At 39.4% G+C, this 22,098-nt stretch overlaps 1 protein-coding gene across 2 annotated transcripts; it reads right to left on the reverse strand.

Annotated features, from left to right (window-relative positions):
- Positions 1 to 137: 137 nt before the first annotated feature.
- On the reverse strand, positions 138 to 21,924 carry METTL14 (methyltransferase 14, N6-adenosine-methyltransferase non-catalytic subunit). Of its 2 annotated transcripts, none has more exons than XM_074588489.1 (11): positions 21,333 to 21,924; positions 20,796 to 20,884; positions 20,012 to 20,099; positions 15,542 to 15,622; positions 15,058 to 15,145; positions 12,492 to 12,582; positions 10,739 to 10,880; positions 8,150 to 8,242; positions 6,606 to 6,722; positions 3,716 to 3,926; positions 138 to 1,646 (listed from the first exon to the last, which is right to left on the reverse strand). In XM_074588489.1, exons 1-11 carry the CDS (start codon positions 21,807 to 21,809, stop codon positions 1,405 to 1,407), a joined length of 1,719 nt encoding a protein of 572 aa, XP_074444590.1. In that variant the 5' UTR covers positions 21,810 to 21,924; the 3' UTR covers positions 138 to 1,404. The 2 variants fall into 2 exon arrangements, with proteins under 2 accessions (XP_074444590.1, XP_074444589.1); XM_074588488.1 differs by having other exon boundaries at positions 138 to 1,718.
- Between the last annotated feature and the right edge of the window lie 174 nt (positions 21,925 to 22,098).

Genomic DNA, 22,098 nt, shown 5'->3' on the forward strand with positions numbered 1-22,098 from the left:
GCTAACCTTTCACACGCCAAAAGAACAGTTACTGCCTGCTCCTTTACAGCAATGGGGAGGAAACCAGAGTAAAACTGAGTAATTCCAAAACCTCAAGGAGAACAAACCCACAAAATATTAAGAAAAATATTTCAACGTTAGCTTTGATAAACAAGTTTAATAATACACTACTTGACAGGACAGTTATTTAAAAGCTGGGCTTCAACAGAGAAACACTGTAAGATTTAAAAGCCAATTTTCCAACACCTAAACTTTTGAGACTTCAACAGCCAGGTTTGTTCAGTCTACCAACTATTGACCAAGAAGTTCAGAGCTGTGGTTTTGCTAAAAACAAATATTGTACATACCACAGTGAATCGCTTTCTTTCACACCGTACTCTGGAGCCGATCACCAACAGTCCACTTCGAATGCGTGTAACGTCCACAGGCAAAGCCAAACGCTCGGTTGGATTACTGTGCCCTCATTACCCAGGTGATTAGTTTCAGGAAGCGCTCACTCTTACGACATTTGCAATACAATCTCCAGCGAGGTCTTTCTACTACTTACATTGCAATTGCTCTGCAATAAAACTGGTTTTCCTTACCAAAGAACAAGGCTATTATGAGCAGACACTGGGTGAAAATCCCTACTCGAGTAGCAAATCCAGACCTACATGGAAGTTCTGGACTCCATATAAACACACAACTTCTTGCTTTCCATGAAGCACAACACAACTGCACAGAATTACCACCCTTCCCACTACAGACATGGAAAGTGAGTGTATATACACCACAAATGAAAAATAAACTTGTTCCCTATTCCCAGGAATAATTTGGGAAATTTAAACCAAATAAGAAAAAATAGAACTCTATTTATTCAAGTTGCTCCTTGGTTTCAGAGAAGTTAAAATAGGTGTCGATACAGACACAGCACTTTTTCTTCCATGAGTAAGAGAGTAAGCCTGCTATGGCCATGCAATTCAGAACTGCATTTCATGCCCCCTCCACCCTATTAATCCAATTCAGTCCAAACCTGAACCTCCGAAGAAGGAAGAGGAATCCGTGTTGTGGAGAAAACGACAGTTAATAAAGCCCACAACTTGCAAGTTTCATAAGGGAAGAGCAAGTGTTTCACTGCAATCGTATCCGTGGTTTTAAGAGCTGGTGCTCTCTGTTTTGACAAACAGAAGCCGGCAGGAGGCTGAGTCTGGTGCTGTCAGGTGCAGGACCCTGCCTGCCAAATACGGAGATGTGCCGGGCCGGTCTCTGGAAGGCAGACTATCTGTAATGGCTTGCACCAAAAAAAATTTTAAAAGTCATCTAACTTTAGTCCCCAGAATAACTCGCTTTAGCAAAAACAAGACCAAGAAAAAGATTCAGAGAAGAGGCATAGGACCGGGGGAAGAAGCAACTACCCAACAGTCATCAGCGGGTGGGGAAGCCTCCTCTATGGGTACCTCCACGTCCCCCTCTGAAGCCACCCCTCTCACCCCGAAAGTTAGTTCTGTTCCTCTCTCTGCCCCTTTCTCCTCGGCCTGCTGAAGTCCCTCCTCTTCCTCCTCCCCTGGGAGCACCACCTCCCCGGTCAGACTTGGACTTGGGTGGTGGTGACTTGGGCCGAAGTCTCTCAATCTCTTCGGTACAGCCGGTCAGGTGAGAATTAGGAGCTGTGAAGTATGAAGAATACGTTTCTGCATTGAAATTGCTGTTTGTGAGGGTGGGTCCTACAGTCAGCCAACCTATAGAACAAAACCAGAGTCAGCAAAAGCAAGAACAAACTCCACGCTTCAAGGCCATTATTGTCTCTTTCCTAGTAAATGAAGACTCAAGTGATAGGGACTTACCTACATGTCACCTGTACTGAAAGGAATTAAAAGGTCACCTCTGAGAAAAACCAGACTAGTTGAAAAGTTAAGATTTTAGTTTGATATTTTCTTTCCTGTTTTTTGGAGGGCTTTTTGGTGGGTTTTTTTTTTTTTTAGATTACACATGGCTATGGGAACATTCACACTGTGGTTTCACGAGACCCCTTTCTCTTCCTCTTTCCTACTTGTTCTTACACCACGTTTTCCAGCCTTTCTGGAACCAAACTAAACCAGATCAGTAAAATCATCTAGTTTAAAAATAACATCCTCCTCCTCCTTCTTCCCTTTTTAAACTTCAATCAGATAATTCTGTCTCCAGAAATCAGTTGTGACAGTGCAGCCAGAAGCACAGCACGCTGGAAACACATATCTGAAAACACAATAAAATAACAATTCTGTTGAAGCCCACATGATAGGAAAATAGAGCTTAAAGAGTTAAATTAACCTTTTTACACACAAACATTCAGTGGGCACTTCAGCTTCACCAAATGAATCAAGGCAGGCAGACATTCAAAACAAGCACATTCCTATTTTTTTCGTATTATGAGCTAAAGTAGCATTTGGACCTAAAATGGGGCTCAGACTGCTTAAAAATGTCAGTGTGAATTTAATTTTTGGTTGTATTATATATTAATGAAGAAAAATGTAGTTCAGTGATCTCAACAACATGCTTAAAAGGAAAACGAGAATAAAAACCCCCAAGATCAGTTCTTTAACACCATTCTCTTTACCCTGGGAATGTACATAGCATTTACCTTGCTTCCTGCACATTAAAAAAAAAAAAAAAAAAAAAGGTTACGTTTTCATACTTCACAGAGCACTGTGAGGATCTGTGCTGACTATAGGATTTAAAGCATGTGATGCAATTCCAGGGTAACCACCCAATTTTAAAAAAACGACAGTTGAAGCAGACTAACATGGCCTTGTGGGACATCAACAAATAAGAATTCACCTACAACAGCAATGAAGTAATACCCAATAATGTCATTCTGCAAAACAAAACAGGCACCCTCCACACACCAGTAACCAACAGAATTAAGACTGATACTATCATTAAAATTCAAGCCAAAGGCCAGTCAAAGAATAGGAATGGCCAATAATCACTACTTCATAGTCACATGAGCAAGAGAGAAACACCACCTTGAAATTTATTTAGGTAACTTACTGCTTGCAGACTGTATACTGATACACCTCCTATGCCAATTGCAGTAAAAAATAAGCAACTTTTTTTTTTTCAATATCAAAAGTATTAGCATTCAATTCACATGCAGCAAACCAGGTCATGGATGGACTTGCCAGAAACCTAACTGTAATATCACTTAGTAGGGTCCTGTGTGATGCTCCTGCAACACAGGCGGAGGATTCACCCCAAGACAGACATTCTTGCTAAGAAAATACACATGTGAGATCTCTAGTTCTAGCAACATTTTCTGCTATTTGATCATGAAGGACAGAACGTTAATTAGAGCAGAAGTCACTTTGGTACTGTCCCAGTATTGGGAAACCTGTTAAGTGATGCCACAATCCTTCCGTTGCTGAATAGAAGGCTCGTTAGTTATCTGAACGGGAGGGTAGAAAACCTGGGAAATTTCTCCATCCAGTACATTTTCTCACTCCTGACTACATTTCCACTATGCAGAAGTCACCAAAAAGCTCATCTGGCTTTCTGTGGTATCATAATCCCATGGCAGGGAAAATGGGGTTATATGCAGAAATGCATACATACTCAGCTAATGCAAGTCCTGGCAGAAGAACTGACCATTATTGTCTCAGCTTCCATCAGAACTCATCAGCTGGCCTCAGATGATGGAAGACTGTTATTAAAATAAATTAAAATTTATCTATTTGACAAAAATAAACATAACAGTTACCTGGTCGAATTGTACTGTCCCTTCCAAAAAGATGAAGACGTCGTCGTCCAAGGCAGAAATGCTCAATGATGTGAAAAATCTCTACAGGTTTTTCTATGTTGCCAATTTCAGGCTCTTCTGTGATGATTAGGTCAATATCAACATTAGCATGGATGAAGTCACCATCTGTACTGCGACGCACAGTTCCTTTAATGCCCATGAGGCAGTGCTCCTACACACACAGAAGAGTATCTGTCACACGCCACACATACGACTACAGCACAGACATCCATGATTTGAGCACAACGGAGAGAAAAGGAAATTCTGTGCAGAGCGGATGCTATTCTTATACAGGGAAAAGTCCGAAGCACGAACTAGAAGAGCAGAACAAGATGGAGCTACCAAAAGAGCCTTTTGAAAACAAAGCAGAGTGTAGTGTAAGCTCTCTGGCTTGATGAACTGCACTACGAAGTGGTAAAACTCAAATAGAGGCTGAGATAAGATATTTGGACTTCTTCAATTACAGCAAAGTTAAAGTTGGAAATGCTGAGAAATCATGACAAAGGGAGAAAGCACAAGCTGATGGCAAGAGTAAGGGGATAGTTATTAATTATGATTAATACTTGTATCAGCATTCTGATCTTTCTTCATACAAATCATTTTCAAAGTTCTCAGTCATAAAACAGCTAGTCAGTGAAAATAAGATGTACTTCTTCATATTGTACCTGCTAGAAAAGCAGCCTTCACCCTCAGATTCCTTTCTAGAGGGTATCACTGCATCAAGAAAGTAAAACCACTATCAAACTATCAAACTGTCAATGCACTCTCAGTCAAGCCCATCAGCATTAAAAGTGTTCTTTAACTGTAACATGCATTGCTTTGCTTTCCTCTAAAACACCGTAGATCAATTTAAGTGACTAGTATGTAGAATCTATGAATGAGGAATCACCATAATTGGTACAGGATGAAAAGAGGGTTCTACATACTCATTTCAGAGTTCTGTTTCTGGGAATATTAAGCTCAGATGAGCGATTTTCCCCAGTATCATAAAACACTGATTCACTAAGCACCACCAGATGGCTCTAAAAAAGTTGCAGACAAGAGTATGTAATCATTTCCAGATTTTTGGCACGGGTTTTAAGAGTTAGTGAATAAATGTAAAAGGCACAATATGTGACCTACCATATCTATGCAGTTGGTCAACTGTACCCAAGCTACAGGGGTTTTGCACCTTAAATTTAACTAAATAAAAGGGCAGAATACTGCTAAGCAAATCACCCATCAAGCACAGGCCTGTAAATCTAGTCATTAGGAGAACTATCCAAAACATTTTATTTTCATAACACGTGGAATGTCATTCATTAGTACCTTAGACACTATAACAGGTGGCACAGCGTAAAGCATTTGTCTAGAGACGTGCCTAAACTAAACATAATAGGATAGCATTTGCTTTTTTAATCATTGGTAAATACATCTTGCACAACAGACTATTTATTTAGTCAGAATAAGCTAGCTCAGTTTTCAATGTTTATTATAGTGACCTCAGCCCAACCCTTGCTCAATAAACAGAGAAATTCTCCAATACCAGAAACTATTCTCCTCCATTAAACAAAGACATAAAGTCCCCCCTGAATCCTCCTGTGTTAGTTTTAACCTCTCCCTCAAGAGCAAGCTGCAAATATTTGCAATACTATATGCAATAAACATACAATATTTATACTTAGGAATATTTATAACTAATACAACACATTTTCAAACAAACTTCAGCTTAATGTAAATGCAAGTCAAACAAAGATTCCAGATATCTCAAAGGGAAGTTTAGACTCCTAAACAATGGCAAATCTGAGACAGAGTTGAGGATGTTTAGTACTAACAAATGACTAATGAATGTGGAATGAGTCCTGAGGTTAATGATACTTTAAATTATTAAATTGTCAGCCAACTCTCTATATACGGTAAAACTGCCACAGTCACACCCACACATAGCAAAAACATTCTTTATTAATCCTATCTACATTATTCTAAGTTTCTGAGTAACACACATTTGAGTTTATCAAATCAGAATACTCTTTTTTCCTCTGTACCTTCTTCAGTGCACATCCTCCACAACACATCCCTAAGAAACTGTTCAATTTAAACCAAGCTGACCAATTCTGTCACTTCAGGAAGCCTGGAGACGCTGACTGAGCTGTGGTCCCTAACAGCCCTCCATCTGCTTCAAGCTCTGGGCACATACCTGCACGTGTGTATTTAGAACCATTAGCCAGTCTTCCAGAGTTATTTTATATGACCACATCCATTTATAATCTACAGTTTTAAAGGCTTCTTTTGACATGAAATTTAGTCAAATTCTACGGCTAAGTTTGGTCCCATTTAAAAAGTGTTCCTCCACCAGCAAGTTTTCTCCTCTAATATGGAAAGGAGCTTGCGTTTTACACAAAAGGTATTGCTAATAGACTAACTGCTTATTTACCATTCACCTATAACCAAAACGACTCAGAAGTCAAAAACATTGAAGCGTACAGTAACATTTACTATTCAGTTTCCACTTTCCCTCCCAGGATTTCATTCTTGTTCCATCAGTCTGTGAACCCTCCCCCAGCTACCTGCATTTCAACAAGGCTCAAATGAGTATCACATTCAGAGGACTATAACAGAAATTTACCAAGCAGTGTTAAATGTAGATTAACCTTCCATACCTCACACTGACTAAAGTCAAGAAAGGACAGAAGCTCATCATTCATCCTATGAATATGTTTATTCCCATATAATGTACTGTGCAGGACACAACTCTGAAGTCCTCGTGTCTGCTTTCCTGAACACGTGTCACCAACCGCCGTGGAGCACCAGGTGTTTCATTAGCATGAAGAGACAGGATGGGAACAGAGGAGAAATTGAGCCAAACCTTTACCTTGGTCCTTTGGAAAACAGCCTTAGGGTCAAGAGTCTTGGTCTTCCCAGGATTGTTCTTATTCGTTTTAATCCAACAGATGTCCTCACATCTTCTGTAACCCCATTTGCGTAGACACTAAGTATTACAGACAGATAAAACAGTTCACACTATACCAAAAACTTAAGTAGCCTAAACTGAACACTCATATAGGCACTTGACTTTTCTTACAGCATAGCTGGAAAAGAAATCTGTCACAGGTGAATAAAACAGTTTACTGGCACGACTGTACTATGTTTTGTCAAGTTACACACCCCTCCCCCCCTCAAAAGAAAACCTCCAAGAGGCTCAATTGCACATCAACTTGTCTACATATCACCCTTTTTTTTTTTTTTTTATTTTAAACTATCTAACAATTGCACAGATCCCCTGTGGAACTCTGCCTCGTGACACTTAAATCAAAACCAGCCTGAAGAACATAATGACCAGCTGTCTTGGCCCCATATTAACGAATACCTGCACTCTGGTAGTTTTTCATATCAATGTAGAATTCTATAAACAAGAAGATAAATAGCCAAAAGCCTTTGCTACCATGTTGTGGCTTTTCCTATATCTGTTAAATAAATAAATAGAAACTTACATGACTTTTTAATCCTTAACTCGTGTAAGCGTAGTCTTGGAAAGGGAAGAAATCAGGCACTAAAGACTCTAGCTTATTTGCTTTATTGCTTGAGTAATAGCAATTTGCTATTTCTGCATTCAAGAACTGTCCAGCTACTACGAATATGTCTATGACCAAAATCAATCTATGCAAAATGGCCACTCTAACCAAACTCAGAATGAAAAGCAGTTAAAGCAAACAGACTAGTAACCACATGTTGTCCTTTAACAAATGCCACGTTATTTTGATAGAAAGCACTGCTCAAACTAAGCAAACAACATTTCAGCAGAGCAAGAGCCAACGGAAATTATTGTTCCACCATCCCCAACACCAGCAGTGCTACCCTGGCATACAGAAAGATTGCCAACGAAACTCCAAGATCTTATAGGGAAGTAAAACTTCATACAGCTCACTAAGAGTAAACCTACTTAAACTCCAGGTGTTTTCTGAAAACAAGCAGTACTACGTACTACGCAGTACTTGTGTACTACGCACACAATTTTATCTCACTTTATGAAATAGAAGCACCTTTCTACTAGCATGAATATTTCTGGCAGAAAATTGTTAAGACTTCTGTTAGGAAAAAGATCATGTTGTAAACGCACTCAACGTGGCAACCTGCTCCTATGGCAGCACGCATACATCAAAACCAAGACAGCAGTTCAGCTTTCTAGACCCTACAGAATTATGCTTCCTCATGTAGGCACAGTGACTCATCTGGAAAATAGCAGTATCTAAACCGTTAATGCCAGATACACTTAAATTTAGTTAATCCACTTAAAATTATCACAGTAACAAAACATCTCTCAGCAGTTACAGTTGAGAATTCTATACGGAAAAAGTCAACGATAAAAATAAACTCTTAAGCCTGTCCCTGATAAATTGAATTAAAGCATCATCTTACCACTCGGCCAAGATCCAGACCCTCGCCTGAACCGCACCATAGAAACACAAATGACCTTGGGGCTGCAATTTCTTCAATTTCCAATTTCATGATCTAATAATAATAATAGTAACAGAAGTGTTTCTGAATTCAGTATAAATCACCAATTATATCAGGAAGAATACTTATTAAGTGTTGAAGCATTATCACAAAAAACATCAGGAAGCACTTTTATTAAAGATATTATTCTGTATACCATTCACAGCCATCTTCTTAAAATTGTTTTCCAGAAAGTATGTTGTAAAAGTTACCTTATCAGTACTCAAGTCCATGTTTTCAACACAGCTTATGACCAGCTTAATTATTCTTTTTAACAGAAATTCTATCTCTATAGGAAATTCTAGACTTAAAACACTAATACAACCCACATGATTTTTTTTCCCCCTAAATTTCTGCTTCATTTTACCATTCCATTGGTAGCAAAAAGATTTAATAACAGAGCAATAGTGCTCTGTTTCTTTTCAGCCCTGGAGTTACTTATGTGAACCCTGTAAAGAAACATTATTAAAAGATGTGCTTAATTCCTATTACTATATGGGAAAGACATTCTCTCCGTTTTCACTTTCAGGAAAGATGCAGCAAGAATTTATCAGGACAGCAGTTCAACAGTGACAGATGAGTAACGTTCAGGATGAAATGACTTCAGATGCAAAGCATCTGCTACTCATTACAAGTTGAAAAGATTCAGCTGTAATTTGCTAACATATCGAATCAAGCTTCATTCAGTGCCATTGTGAAGAAAAAGAATGCAGTAGAAGCCACTCTAAAAGGATATAACTCCAACACTTCCAGTTTTCCTGTTAGGACAGAATGTTTTTTTTCCACACAACGCTGCCAGGCACCACTTTTGCCTGATGTAACAGAATGGCTAACACAGAAGCTACCTACTCCTTAACATGTAGTTACCTCTCACTTGTTTTCAAATTCATGCCTTAAAGGTGGATTGAATTTTTTTTTGTTCTCATGACCCTTTAGTTTGACCTGATTCAATTCTGAAGTTATGCATGTGCAGGTTCCAGCCTAAGGACAAACTAAATCTAGTTTAAATACCACCATCACCTCCCCACCCCCACCCCTCAAACTGCACAGAACACAGATAAGAAAATCTCAGCAACAACTGCTTCAATCCTGATTCACTCATATTATGACAAATTTGCTGCTAATGCAGACATAGTGCTGCATACTTTTCAAATGGGGCCTCTAAATAATAGGTATTTGTTAGTTGCATATTCCCACCCATATGCCTGAACCTCAGAATTCCTGACATGGGTATGCAAACGTTTATTTAATCAGCTACTCCTCTCTACTACAGATTATCTGTTTTGTTGTGAGGGTGGGGTGATTTGGGTGGCTTTCTCGGCTTGGGTTTTTTTGTGGGTTTGTTGTTTTGCGGGGTTTTTTGGGGGGTTTTTTGTTTGGGTTTTTTTTTTTTTTTTTTAAATGAGTAAAGCATAGCTATGTAGAGTAAAGCCAATTTATCACTATTTGATATTAGCATTACGAGTTTTTTTTATTCAAAGCCCAAGATGAAGGAATTCTCCAGTTCAACCTTGACGGACAGGGCAACTTGGCAGCAGGCTTTGTGTCATCAAATTGTTACGCTTAATGACACCCAGCACTTCATAGCTTCCAGCCCTCACCTTGCTTTTCCAGAGCTGACTTTATTGAAAAGGGAAATAAACGGAATGGAGTTACTTATCAATACAGCTCAAGCGTTTCCTTCTTCACAAGCATCTACATGCATTACTACAGAAAGAACTTTAAAATCTTTCCTCTAACTCAATTCTCTGAATTTTCACTACAGCACAGTAAAGGAAGAGCAGCAACAGCGATCTTGAAAAAGATTACATCTTGCACATTAAGATTTCTCCTTTTTCCCAAAAATGGATCAGAAATCACCACGGCTTCAAAAAAACCCTTTCACATGACTAAACAGTAAGGGAATACATAAAAACAAGAACAATATTCCACAAGTAAGGTTCATCTATTTTGTTAGGCTTCTCAGGATTACAATTAGTTTGACTGTTAAAATTTCCTACCTAATCAATACTTTGGAGAAAGGAGGTATGTCAGTGAAGCACATTCCTCTGCTTTTTTGACTAGATGACCAACGTATTAAAAAGCACACCTTAAAAATCTCTTTGAGAATTTCAAGAAACAAGGAAATATTTACAATGGATATTCTGAATTTCAACAGCAAAAACCAAACAGAAAAGAAAACTCATGGAATTTGAGGGCAGGGAGAAACCCCACTATTATTATATTTAAGTTTTAAACAGGCTCAGGGAGAACAAAAAGGTATATTTAATTAATTAAGCTCCTCAAAAAAAAAAAAAAGCCTTTAACAGAAATAGCATAGACATGCATACAATATAAAACTTAGTTTTTCCTAAGAATCTAGACTTTTCTTTAAAAAAAAAAATAACAAAAAACATATCACATTTTTCCTTAAAAACACATCTCTAAAACATTTTGATACCACATTAAATCCTCAAACTATTTGGTTAAATACGTGTACGAAATCTTCTTCACAGCAAGAAAAATACTTACATCATCCCAGGTCCAGCATTTCTCATTGGCAGTAATGCCAGTCTCTCGGTAGTATTCTTCCAGTGGTGGTTCCAGAAGAATCACATCAAATTTAGACTTCAGTTCCCTAATGTCAAAAGCTTCCAAGTCTGCTTGTAAGTACCTGTTCAAACAAAAGATCATAGATTGCTTGGATAAGTTTTAACAGTGGTTTGAGAATTACACTCCACACAGCACTTCTGTGTAGCCAGTTAAGAGTAGGGTCTCCTGTGTAGTTCACATAGCTCAAATGCACTAAATCCACAGGAGATGCATAATGCATTCTCACTTAACCTAGGCTGGGTGCTGTAGCATTAGATTTTTATTTTTTTTTAAAAGTAGTCTTTCTCTCAATAAACAGTTTTTAGGATTCTAATTTGGCAAGCAGGAAACAGATGCCCGCACAGACTGTACAACAGTATCTAGTACTGAATCACTGAATTTTCTGTACATCCATGGACTATACAGGAGAAAACATCAACACTTAAGAAGCAAACATTCACTGCCTGGCTAACAGACTTTTTGCTTCTATTTTGCTTCACTTTAGGGAAAGGGACATAATTTTAGAAACGCCATTTATTATGTTATGTTCAGAAGACCCTGAATACTGGAAATGTGGTTACTTTTCGTATAGTAGAAGTGTATTTCTCTATCCCTATAACAAAAGCATAATTCCCCACACGCTGATTTCATTAAATACACACAACAGCACTCTTATGGTCGGCCTCCACACCTGCCCACCGCCCACTGCTGTATCACTATCAAAAAAATCACACTGCCCCCCCTCAATATCTTTAACCTTAAAAAAAAAAAAAAAAAAAAGATGACTAGCAGACCGTCACCTCCCCCTTCCTAAGAAAGTGTCTGGAAGATATTTTTATTCTATAAGTGTATTTCGTGTTATCAAATCAGCATTTGATTATTATTTTCCCCCACTTTGTGCTTTAAGGCTAAGAATGCAAAACTCATTGAACTTCAAAACAGCAAGTTGAGTTTTGCAGTTTGTAGCTTAGTTGTTCAGACAACTATTTCAGAGCTTTTCGTATAACTATCATGAAATAATGCTATTTTACTCAGTACAGATTTGGACTACAGTATATTAAAAGCATTAGGTTCACATTCAGATAGCTTCAGATTCCACGGAGTAACATGCTGCTTGCTTATACTGCGTCTAACGTTCAGCAAAAACTGAGAGGTAATTCAAAGTTAATAGGACAAATCGCCTCCAGCCAGCCTAAACTTTTTTTGGTCTTAAACTACAAAGTAACATCTGATTAATGGATACTAAGATAATAGCTGAACATTATACAGAAAGAGATGTTACAAGAACAACTAAGGTTATATTAAGAGGCGAATTTTTTAAAGCTTTTCTTGTTATTGTAAACTGCATGATATCATTAGATTCATGATCATACGATGTTCTTCTGGTTCCCTAATTAAAGCCTGCAGCCCAATCAGTTGACAGTTCGGTTTTAAAAACCAAAGCTTTAGCTACTTTAAAATAATCACACACTGGAAAGAAAAACCAGTTTATATACTATATTAAACATCTAGATTAAACTAGTAAAACCAAACTGATTTTATTCTTCTGAAGTTTCAATTGATTAATTTGTATATACAAACAGAAACAGAAAATGTAAATTCTGAGCAGGTGCTAAAGATAGAGATTTGCAAAGCAGACAGCTAACTTCAAACAGGTCTGGAGAAGAAAGGCATTTTCCACAAGAACACTTACATGGGAGGAGTGTTAGATTTAGATATCAGCTCATCCTTCAATCTGATGAGCTCTCTAAGTTTTGGGTATTCTTCAAACCTATCTGCTAAGCCTAAGAAGAAGAAAACATGAAGTTAACAACTACTTAGAGAGCAAATTTCTATCAATTAAGCATCGTCCAGTATTTTGAATAGGTCCAAATGTTAATACTTAGCCTCATTTTAATTTTTGTTAGAACAAACCAAACCCTTCAAAGCAGTTTTTTATTCAGTACTTCACAAAAGCCTCCTGCCTTCCCCCCGTTAATTATGTCTGTACTGAATGTGCTCTAATCTTCTTTAGAGCACTACACTATAAAAGGAGTTCCCAACTCATTTTATCAGAAGGAAACAAACTTGCATTTAAACTAGAAGTGCCAGAATAATGAGAGAAAGTTATTTTGTTATCCCCCCATCCATAAGTTTATATTAAGATCTCATTAACATTCACTTACAGAATACTCTTATTTAACCTTTGAAGACAATTCTAAGGAGGCGACTGGTTCCTTTAGGCACCCCTTTTATTGAGATTTGGCACTCTGGTGTCAGTCATGAAGATTTGAATACACATGTATTTATTTATTGGGTTCCTAGACTTAACTTTACGACGTTAATTTTCAAACCTTTCATATGTACAGAATGCAAAAGGGAGAACCCTAATTAGGTTTTCTGCAGAAAACTTTTTTTAAAAGAAAACAAAAACAAGAAACTTTTCAGTATGTTACATTCCCCCTTCAAAAAAGTAGGTAGAGACAGTGGTTTTGTTATTGCTAGCAGTAGACTCAGCACAAACCAAAAAGGTATCATTCCCACCTCCCAAGCAAGATCAGTTCACCTTTAGTAGCAGTTATTTACAAAGCTTCCTGTTCATTTAAGTTTACAACTTTAAATGGCCCTAATCCATGGGGGGAAAAAACAACCCCACCCAAACCCACAAACCCCACAACCCTTAATTCCTCTCCTTATTTTAATTCAAACTTCTGAAACCCCAACCCTAGTATCACCCTGGTAAAAGCAAATTCTCATTATCTAGCCTTATCTCTTATGACATGTGCATAAAACACACAAAAGTTATTTTATTTTTCTTCCAATTTCTGCTGCTGTGTTGCTTCGAGCCAGTGCAAGTCAAATACTCCTGACCAGCAGAAACAGAAGACAGTTATCAGCAGCTAAGCAACAGATTTTAAAAGAATTTTCAATCAAGATGACTTCACTTGTTTTTTAAAAAACCCCAACAAACAAACCAAAACAAAACCCACAGGTCTCTCCTTCTCTTCCAAGAGCAACATCAAGAAGATGTAACTGGGTGTTCTGGAACCACTAGATCCCTACAGCTTTGTGTAGGGTCACATCCAATTACAAAGTAGCACCTAAGCAGAGTTTTGATGGTCAAGTAGAAAATGTATGCTAACCTATACACAACTTGACATACTTCATCTCTAATAAGGGGTCTAGACTAGCTGCTGCTGACACATTCATTTCCATATTCACACTTGCATAACAATTTGTCTTATCCCTTCCCAACTCTATATATGCAGCAGTGAAATCAGAGTGAGTAACATGGGGTATTTCTTCGTACTCATCGTATTTCAAAGAACGGCGTATAACTACTCCAACTACAAAACTGTGAAGCCTAGATGGTTTTCAGATAAACATATAACTGAGTCAAAATAGTCCATTTTTCATACTCAACATCAAGATGTGTTTTACAGAAACATTCACAAAACACAGAGAAGAAACAAACTACCTGCCTCAATAAGCAAACAAAACCTCCATGGTCTGGCATCTATAAACACAATCCACTTGCCCTGACCATATTAAATTTGACAAAATACAGAGAACTGTTGCAGAAAGCTGCAGAGAGAGATGTCCTGATTTTTCTAGAAACCAAGTAACTACCAGGCACCCATTCTGGAAAACAGGATCAAACCGCACCTTAGTAATGATTTGATTCATCCGTAATAAAATTCAGGCCTAATAAAGTAAGATTTCAATGGTAAGTTCTGTGATGGATGGATGAACGTGAACTTTAAAAGTAACACCCTCTAAACTCAATAATGTGTTGGGCCTTCTAATGAGTTGTCAGCAGTTACATAATTTAGCTGGTAGATATTATCCATATTGCTTACTGACTTAAATCTAAGTATTTTCCATGCCTTATATGCTAAATGCATTCTTGGAGGCAACACAGTCCAGGAAACAGCTGAACTGTAAGTCAGTTTTTCAAACTTCCAAAGGTTTCGAGATCTGCTCACTAGACTCACCTACTTTGCGGAACCAAAAGATTTTAATTTTGAAAAAATCTTCCTGGTTAAATAATTTCAAATAAAACTAAGAGTAAGAAGAGCCTTGGTAGTAATCACCTCCTAACTGATTAAAATCATTCATATAAATTTATATCTTGATATGTGTGCACACAGAGAGACAAAACTACGAAGTATGTGTGTATCTACATTTCCCAGTAACTGTAAGGAATTAAAAAAGGGACAAAAAAGAAGTGCTATGGAATAAAATGAGTTATCTTCAAACAGTTACTGACTGTGACGTACCAACATCTCTGATGAAGTTCTGGGGTCTGTGTCCTGTATCCACAAAGTGTTGGCAGTAATCGTTGTGTGGATTTAAGCTCTGCGTACCCTGGAGAACAAAACGGAGTTCAGTGAGTGCAATAGGGAGATAACTGGACTTACATACACGTACCACATGTGTTAGTCTAACAAATAAGAAAGTAACAGATTTTTTCTTCTTTTCAACATGCCTTTATAAGCCACACTAGTCAAGAGCGCCATTGTGGTTTTAGTTCCAAATTAGGCCCACCATTACTATGGCTCATTGTAAATTGACCCAGATTTTTAGTCAGATTAATGTAAACACTAGTTTCAGTCATACCTTTCACAGCAAGCTTCCGTACTTTTGAATTCCAGTCCATTACTTCAGCCTTTAAAGCTGTATTTCAAATACCATCAATTGCAGAAATAGTTTAACACAACTATGCCAGCTTTGACTAGACTTCTAACTGCAAAAGCAGCTTACCTTAAGAAAGGTACTGGAATCCTTGTAAATCTCTTCTTCATAGGGCAGGTTCTCTTCATCTTGCTGCAGCTCTACTTCATCCTTGGAAATAAAGCAGATATTACAAGCATGCAAGATGATGCTATTTCTCTTCTCATGATTCTGCTTCTTAAGGAAAGAAGTGGGATGTCTACAAACAGAAGTCTCCTAAAACAGACTCCATTTTGGAGGGGGAAAAAATTATCAATTCCCAGAAAGGTCTGCCTCTCTCTCATTGAAAGTTACTGATAAAGGCCTCTGAAAGAAGAATAAATACAAACCCCTTCATTTCTAGACCCTGACAGTGTAGGCAGTGCTTTACAAGGTATAGAACTTTTAATTTTTGTCCCCCCAAAATTTCGCTCCTTAGACTAAAGCAAATGATATATTTTGTTGAAGGCTTTCTGTAGTAGAACCTTTGTACATTTACATCCACTCGGTCATCTCTAATGTTCCAACCTGAGCAGCTGAAACCATCTTCTCTATATAAACCTTTTAAAAAGTCCACACTCTGCAGAAACAGCATATAGTATGAGTCAATATTTCATTTGGACTGTCCTTAAAAGTAACTTTAAAATTCCTGTGTTGTAGTCTCAAAATTTACAGAAAACAGGAATTGTATTGCAATCTTTTTCCCCAGTTAGTGTGTCAGCAACAGACAGATTACTGGAATTCAGAGATCTGTGACGCTGACATACTCTGAACATCCAACATAGAACAGAAACAGAGAGACTCGCTTCTTCATGTCACTTTCTGTTTTCCATTGATCTTGAAATAATCCAGTATATACAGTACATACAGTGTATGTACACTTTAATACCACTAAATAAAGTGATCTACCATGTTTTAGTAGGATGCATATGCTCTTTCATACTTTACTGATTACAACATAAATCTCAATCAGTTAATATAGTGTTTCATGTGATCAGAAAAGCAGTCTCAAAAAAGAGAAAGATTACTATCAGAAACAGTAACAGCATTTACAGGGAAAAGGAATAAACAGCAGACAAGTAGCAGCAAGTGTTATTCAGGAAAAAAAAAAAAGCTGAAAGCTTGAGTTTTACTAAAAACTGCTTATGCCATCACAAGCTTACACCTGTTTCTCCTCTTCCATCTTCCTCTAAATCTTAGCCTTCTGCTGATAAGCTCTTGTTAGATACCTACTTCTGAGTCATCCCAGTTCTTTTTATGCCTTCTTAAGTTATTAAAAAAAAAAAAAAAAAGTCAAGTCTTGGGGCCACAAACGGAAAGCCCATACCACCAACTTTCAAAGGGAAAAGGACACAAGTCAAAGCAGAGACAGAATAAAAATTCACAATAATGCAAGATATTAGGTTCTTGTACATTAACCATCCTTGTTTCCCGAGTCCAGTATATTGTTGCTGAGTTAGGTAAACAAAAACCACCCACAATATTCAAGCATATAGTTTTTTCAAATGGCTAGAGATACATTAAGCAGAAGAGTGGCATGAAGTGTTCCAAGCTTACAGGCCACTGCTTGCAGAAACAAAGTTAAAAAAAAGGGCTGTACCAAATTAGGGTGGCAGACAGCAAATGGTATTTTTGTATTTCAGACAAAACTCTCTGCCACAAAACACTGTTGATACCAGACATTTATACAGATCCAAACAACTGAGTAAATTCACCTAGGGAAGGGGAGAGGTGGAGCAGCAATCACAACTCTCAGAAGGCGATGAAAAGCCTGGGCGTGGCAACAGATAGTCTAGTCCCATTATCTGTCACTTCCAAATACAGACCAGGGAGCTCAACTAACCCTAGTACAACTGTTCAGTTCCACAAAAACAAGAGTACTGTAGAAGATCTTCAGAACCACAATTCAATGTTCTGACCTTAAAATACCCATTATTCATTTTTCCCAATAATGCATCTGTTCCCATATCTCCCACCTCTATGGTTTGCAATGCAGAGTCATGCTCCAAGACAGAAGTCAAGCTGCCAGCACGGAAGCTTAACAAGCAGCCTTGCTGCCCTTTATTTTCGTATCAGCCTGATGCTCATTAAGAACTGTCACTATAAATTTACAATTATTGTACACAAAAAAAAAAAAAAAAACCAAAATCAACCAAACAAAAAACTCCCCAAAACAAACAAAAAAAACCCCATGGCCTTTTTTCTGCATCAGATGTTCCTAAATGGCTGAGAAATTAACATACTTAATCTTTCATCTCAAAAACTGCTCTCACACTTCCCCTGTATAACGAAAGAGTCAATGTCACTGTTCAGGCTTCTCTTAAAACATCAGCGTAAGGTATTTAGGTGTCATCAGCTCACTTCACTTTCCATTTGGAACACTAGAAACTGACAGAAATCCTCTGAATTACCCAACTACGTTTGTTTAAAAGTTACATGCCCACATCCACACATTCTACACCTGTAGACCTTGTGCCATCACACTACACTGCAGTAAAAACAATGTTGTATCTTCACAGTAACCCGTCTTCACCAGTGATTACAGCTCAATGCTCAGGCTCCAGCTAGAGCAGTTAATGTTTGAGGACACATTCATTTACACCAAATCTGAAGTCAGGGCACAAATATTTTAGACACTTCAGGACAATTAACTGATACCATCACGTAGAACCCAACACTGCAAGTCAGAGTTTGAGAGATATACGAGCAACTTTACATTGGAAACACCTCTAATTTTCCTATCAAAACTGACAAACTAGCAGTATTTGTCTGTAACACTGACAGTTAAGTCTATTATTACTTTTGTCTACAGAGTACTGAATGCAATCCAATAGGACTTGATACCATAAGGATCTAAATTTTTGTATCAGTTCATATTATGAGACTCAATTTAGACAGGCTCAAAGTACTAATGAAAAAGTTACATAAATACAGATGGGATTTTACGAAGTTCTTATCTTCTTGCCAATAGGAAATTAGCAATGTCTACAGAAAATAGCTGATGACTCCACTACAGATGTTCTACTTGGGGGTTTCAAGTTTCTTAAATCCATTCATCTGTTCAACTGAAGTTGGTCCGAGCTAGTACTACTAAAATATTCTACAATTTCAACAATACAGCAAGAGTCTGGACACTTCCAAGTGGTTACAGCCCACCTCAGGGTAAGTCTTCTCCCCATACTAATAAAGAAAATGTCAATGATAAGATTTGTATGCTTTGCAACTGAAGTGACTTATCCACATATATTTCACAGAAAAAAAAATAAAGTTGTTGTTTAACCACATACTCAGTGAAGGAGTGAAATAAACTGATGAGAACTGATCACTAAAGTGAACATAAAAACCTCAGTTCACAAACAATGCACGTACTCTGTAAATCCCTTCGAGATGGTGACTTATTTGGTTTGCTAAACAAGATGTACAGAGTAACACTTCGCGTGTTAAAAAGAATGTCTGTCCACTTACAGATAGACTTTAAAAATTAATCATCCAAAAATGTCCTGTCATACATTAACTTTTTGGTTTAGTAAGAGAGAAGTAAAATAGACGTTATTACAGAACACAAATGTAACACTACCAAGGCCTCATATTTCAAAAATTACTATTTTTAGCATCCAAGAGAACAGCAGACACTGTGTTATTTCATAAATGCACTGAGCTTGATTCTGCTTAATCACAGAAGCAAGGTCATTAGAACAAGGGAAAAAGAGAGAAAGGGAAGATATATGCTGCAACAAGATCACAAAGCAAATCAGAAAGACAGCTGTATCATAATCACGCCTTTAACCTCCTTTCTCTACCACTCATCTTGGACAACGCTCTTGGATGAGCATTTGAAAAATGAACGGCATGAGAGTTTGACAACAACTCATCCTCCAGTGACCATGGAGGTATTTTATTTTGGTTTTTTAAACTGAACTTTTCCTGGATATTTTGGATATTTAAAGCATACCCCAAACCAAGCCTCTTACTTCCATTCCCTTAGAATCCCTTATTTCTTCCATTCTTCCAGAACTGCATTCCTTTGCACTTAACAGGCAGGCTGGAAGGCACCCTCAGCCTCCCTGTATCTCATCCAATGGCCTGTGCCTCGTGCTAAACACAAGCTTTTTTTCTGACACAAAAAAATTCTGGTCAGGATTTTTTTTTTGCATACCCAAACACATTTTACCACTTCTTCTCACACAAGACAGCCAGTCATGGCACACTACCATTTCCTGTAGGCACTATCGCCTATGCCTACCCTTCTCCTAGGAGAAGCAGTAAATTAAGCCTCCAAACATTGGGTTCTGGTGAGAGTAGAGTTCAGTGCACCTAAGCCATGTCTGAAGATACCACTAAGTGTCTATGCCCCCTCTCTTAGATCTTTGCAGTGGAAGATATCAAGGGAGATGCCACTCAGGGACAAATATTTTAAAGTATCTATATGTATTGCATTTACTTTTATTTATAAAATACGTGTGCATGCATATAACTCCCTCAGAGACACATGGACATCAGAGAAAAAGTTTCTTAAATTACCTTATACTCTTCAATCTCTTCCTCATCAGCTTCTCCCTCATCTGGGTACTTGCGTTTTGCATTTGGTGCAGAAGTATCATAAGCAGCCCTATAAACATCCCCAAAAAATCCTCATATGAAACAGAGAACACTTCAGAAATCTCCGATTATCTGCCTGGACTAGACCTATCTGTTACAAGTTTGAAATTATTTTGAAACTTTGTATATAAGAAGTTGCTCCTCTCTCCTATATTTGAGACCAGCACAACTTTTTAAGGACAGGACTCCTGAAAACAGATACTTCCCTTCCTCATTTTTCTGTTCTAAAAGGTACAGTTTATTTTAACCAAAGCAGTGCATCTACAAGATTAAATCTGGTCACACAAGAAAATTACTATTACATGTGAGAATTAATAAGCACTAGCTACTCTGCCCTAGAGATGTCTATTGTTCTAGAAGAACTTTTGAACTAAGTTTCCCTGTACCTGGTCTTAGTAAAAGTCTAAAGGCTCTAGGACAATGCTGATGGCATACTCTAAATTAAGACCTCGGTTTTGCTCCACGGTAGCTTTTCAACACAGGAAGAAAAGTTAGCCTTGATTTCCAAACCGCTACTAGAAGTGAATAACCTAACCCTACTCACATTATTCAAAGTTCAGAGTTGCGTTATTAAAGCATTTTTATCCACTGAATAGTATGCTTTTAAATAACCGGAAAGATTTGAGTGCAATCTCATCCTATTTCAAAGGCTGGTATAGCTATTAAATCCCCTAATTTCTAACAGAAGCCGTGCACTGGTACTGACCGACACGTTTCTCTGGTTTCGGCGATCTCCCGCTGGTCATCCTTGCTGTTGAGCACGGCACCGATGCTGTCTGCGTTCTCGGCTCCCAACTGAACAAGGGGCAAGGCACGTTCAACCCACAGCTGCCACTGATTACAGCCCCCCACACAGCTGCAACCGGGAAGCCCAAGGGCCGCCCTCTGAACTCCACACGCCCTCCGAACTCCACACGCCCCACCCCCCGCCACCAGCCAGGCCCGGCTGCAGGCCCCCGCCAGCGACCACCCCCCCAACCGGAGCTGCGCGGCCAAACCGAGCGGCCCCCCGGGGCTCGCCGCTTCCCCCGTCCCCCCGCCAGGCACCCGGGGCCAGCGGCAGCACCGCGCTCCCCCGTGACCGACGATCGGCCGCCACAAAGCCGCCTCCCCCGCCGTTAGGGGAACCGTTGCACCTGAGGCGGCGCGCGCCCGCTGCCCCCTCCCCGCGGGGAAAGGGCGGGGGCCAGGCGCCCGCGCGCCCGCCGGCGGGGCGGGACCCGGCCCCGCCGCCGCCCGCTACCTGCTGCGCCAAGAGCTGCCGCCGTAGCTTCTGCCGCTCCCGGATCTCCTGCAGGCGGCTGTTCATTGCCGCGCTGCCGGCCTCCGCCGCCCCGCAGCACCGGGCTCCCGCCGCTGCGTCACTTCCGTCCCTTCTTCCAATGGGGCGGCTGCGGCGGCCGCCTGACGCGCCGGTGGCGGCGCGGCCATGTTGGCTGCGGGCGGCGGCGGCCGGGGGGCTGCCCCGCGGGGTCCGAGGCAGCGCTCCCCTGGACGGCGGCGGCGTGCCGTGCGTGGGGGCGACCGGCGGGGGAGCGGGGTGGCCGAGCTGAGGAGAGGATAGCCGTGACCCGCAGATGAACCCGTTCCACGGCGTGGCGTAAATTCTGTAGCCTCCAGCTCGATGGCAGTCCGGTGTCCGGGCTCCTCGGGAGTCGCTGAGCAGACCGCACGCCTGTTTTGATACGCTTTGTTTTTCAAGTATAGGTGTTAAGTTCATTTTCACTGAGAGCTTTGGAGAGCTCTTCCCTGCAGAGCTCCTTCCCCTGGGCGTCTCACAGCCGCCACAGATTACCGCGAGTTGTTACATTTCGGGACCCAGATCTTAGTTTTACATACAATGGTTTTTCTTTGTTTTTCTCTCTTGAGGCCAGACTGCTCCTTCTCTCCGGCACGCCTCCCGCCCTAGTACATCCTTTACATCCAGTTTCAATATCCAGTGTAGTTATTTGTAGGTTATGTTTTGCCTCCATTTTTCTGATTGTTTGAAAAGTTCCAGTTTGAGGGAG

Source organism: Larus michahellis, chromosome 5 (genome assembly GCF_964199755.1).
Source record: "Larus michahellis chromosome 5, bLarMic1.1, whole genome shotgun sequence".
Lineage (NCBI taxonomy): Eukaryota > Metazoa > Chordata > Aves > Charadriiformes > Laridae > Larus > Larus michahellis.